Genomic DNA, 2500 nt, shown 5'->3' on the forward strand with positions numbered 1-2500 from the left:
CAGCTAAGGTAAAATTTAACTGAAGCCAGATTTCTTTAAAGAACAGCTAAGGTAAAATTTAACTGAAGCCAGATTTTTTTTAAAGAACTTTTAAGGCAAAATATAACTGAATCCAGATTTTTTTAAAGAACTTCTAGGCAAAATTTAACTGAAGCCAGATTTTTTTAAGGAAATTCTGAGGCAAAATATAACTGAAGCCACATTTTTTTTAAACTTCTATGGCAAAATTTAACTGAAGCCAGATTTTTTTAAAAAAGAACTTCTAAGGCAGAATACAACTGAAGCCAGATTTTTTTAAAGTACTTATAAGACAAAATATAAATGAAGCCAGATTTTTTTTTTAAAGAACTTCTAAGGAAGAATTTAACTGAAGCCAGATTTTTCTAAAGAACTTCTAAGGTAAATTATAACTGAAGCCAGATTTTTTAAAGAACTTGTTAGGCAAAATATAAATGAAGCCAGATTTTTTAAAGAACTTTTCAGGCAAAATATAACTGAAGCTAAATTTTCATAAAAAAAAAAACATTTAAGGCAAAATTTAACTGAAGCTAATTGTTTTTTTTTTCTTAAAGAACATCTAAGGCAAAATTTAACTGAAGCCAGATTTTTTTTTAAAGAACAGCTAAGGCAAAATTTAACTGAAGCCAGACTTTTTAAAGAACCTCTAAGGCAAAATTAACTGAAGCCAGATATTTTTAAAGAACATCTAAGACAAAATTTAACTGAAGCCAGATATTTTTTAAAAACATCCAAGGCAAAATGCAACTGAAGCTAGATTTTTGTTAAAAAAAAAAGAAAAAAATAGTAATCCAAGCCAAAATTTAACTGAAGCCAGATTTTTTCAAAGAACTTATTGATTCGCCAATATCTTATTATACAAGTTGCAAGCATTTTTTCCATTGTGAGGTCTGTAGAATGTTTGGTTATTTAAGCCTTTAAATTGTATATTTTTGTCTAAAGTTATTATAATAGACTTCTTAGGAAAACTATGGGTAAATTGGCTCGATATTGTCTTTTTTCTCCAAATTTTACCATCAAAGCAGTTGCTTGACGAATTTGATTCCTCTCGTGGACTGTAACGTCACAGAATTCTTACATTAGTCATCTTCGCCTTAGGTGCTTTCTTTTAGGAAATGTAGCTACTTTATATTACCAGAGGAATTATTTTTATATTTTGTATTCTATATTCTTATTCATTATTTAACATATACAGTTTCTTATTTCTCCTTTCCTCGCTGGGTTATTTTTCCTATTGGAGCCCTAGGGTTTGTAGCATCCTGCTTATCCATCCTAGGTTTGCAGCTTAGCAAGTAATAACAAACTGACAACGTGTCATTATTTCTTATAAAGAGGGAAAATAAACCATAATTTTATATCATAATGAAATTTCTAGACTGTGTTTTAAATTATTTGTAATCTATTTCTTTATTCTCCAGGTTTAAAGGGAAGAATTATTCTTCGTCGGCTGTAAACCTCTCTGATATCAGTAGTCTTCACGAGTATATATTAGATGGGGATTCTAGTGAGTATATGTTATAATAGTTTGCAACTTATTGTAAGGAATTTCAAATTCCTTTACTGTTTTAAGTCAATCTAATTGTAGACTAGATACAGCACACAGCAGTTTAGAGAATATTATTTTTGTTTTTGAAAACATATCTCAAGCAACAAATCCGTCTCCAAACTTTACCCCGCAAAATTATCTCCATGTACAGTTGGGCAAAGGAATTCCTTTTACACGTCACTCTGAAGAGATGCATCCTGTCACACTCGTACTGAGAACGAGCTATACATGATAAAAGTGTATCACTTCTTCAAATTCAAATTTCCTGGTCCCTTTAAAAATTACCTTACCCTTTTATTCTTTTCCATTCTTGAACTGTATACTACTTGGTCTACAGTCTTGCCCTTTCGTATCCCCAGATCATTCAACTTACTTAGAAATGCCAGAGAACTTCAAATCATTCAATCATTCATTCAACTTACTGAGAAACAATAATTTTTTTGCCATTTCAATTTGTCTCTCTAAAGTTCCCAAGCATACAGCCTTTATATTTTGAAATACAGATATTTAGCTATAAAAAGATTTTCTCATTTGCAATGTTCCATAAATTAGAAAAACCTTGAACAATACGGCTGCAATCTTATTGTCCCTGGCCATGTGGTAACTCTCACACCACAGAGGGGTGGAAATGAAATTATTCTATTTCCTCGGAAACCTTTGGGTGGGAAAATTGTAATTGCAGTTGGTTTCAGAAGAAGAGATCTTCAGGCACTCTATTCCCTCCAGAGACAACATAAGCACTTCTTAGCGTAGCATTGTTGATGTTGTATCAGTTACCATAACCATAGTAATAATACTCAGTAATTTCATTGACCCAATGTATGTGGTTGACAATGGCCTCCAAAGAAAGAGGCTTATCCATCACTTGTGGAGGCTTTCCTTTCCCGAGGGGCTCACAAATCCTATGCTGAATGGTTCTTTAAATTATACTATGAA

At 31.7% G+C, this 2500-nt stretch overlaps 1 protein-coding gene across 3 annotated transcripts in view; it reads left to right on the top strand.

The window, feature by feature from the left end:
• LOC137652353 (toll-like receptor 2) overlaps nucleotides 1–2500 on the top strand; it is a 74564-nt gene that overhangs the window by 71832 nt on the left and 232 nt on the right. For all 3 annotated transcript variants that reach the window (XM_068385731.1, XM_068385723.1, XM_068385713.1), the window contains exon 23: nucleotides 1437–1522. In XM_068385731.1, the coding sequence (XP_068241832.1) occupies nucleotides 1437–1522 (86 nt within the window). The remainder of the gene's footprint in view (nucleotides 1–1436; nucleotides 1523–2500) is intronic.

Source organism: Palaemon carinicauda, chromosome 1 (genome assembly GCF_036898095.1).
Source record: "Palaemon carinicauda isolate YSFRI2023 chromosome 1, ASM3689809v2, whole genome shotgun sequence".
In the NCBI taxonomy this organism is placed as follows: domain Eukaryota; kingdom Metazoa; phylum Arthropoda; class Malacostraca; order Decapoda; family Palaemonidae; genus Palaemon; species Palaemon carinicauda.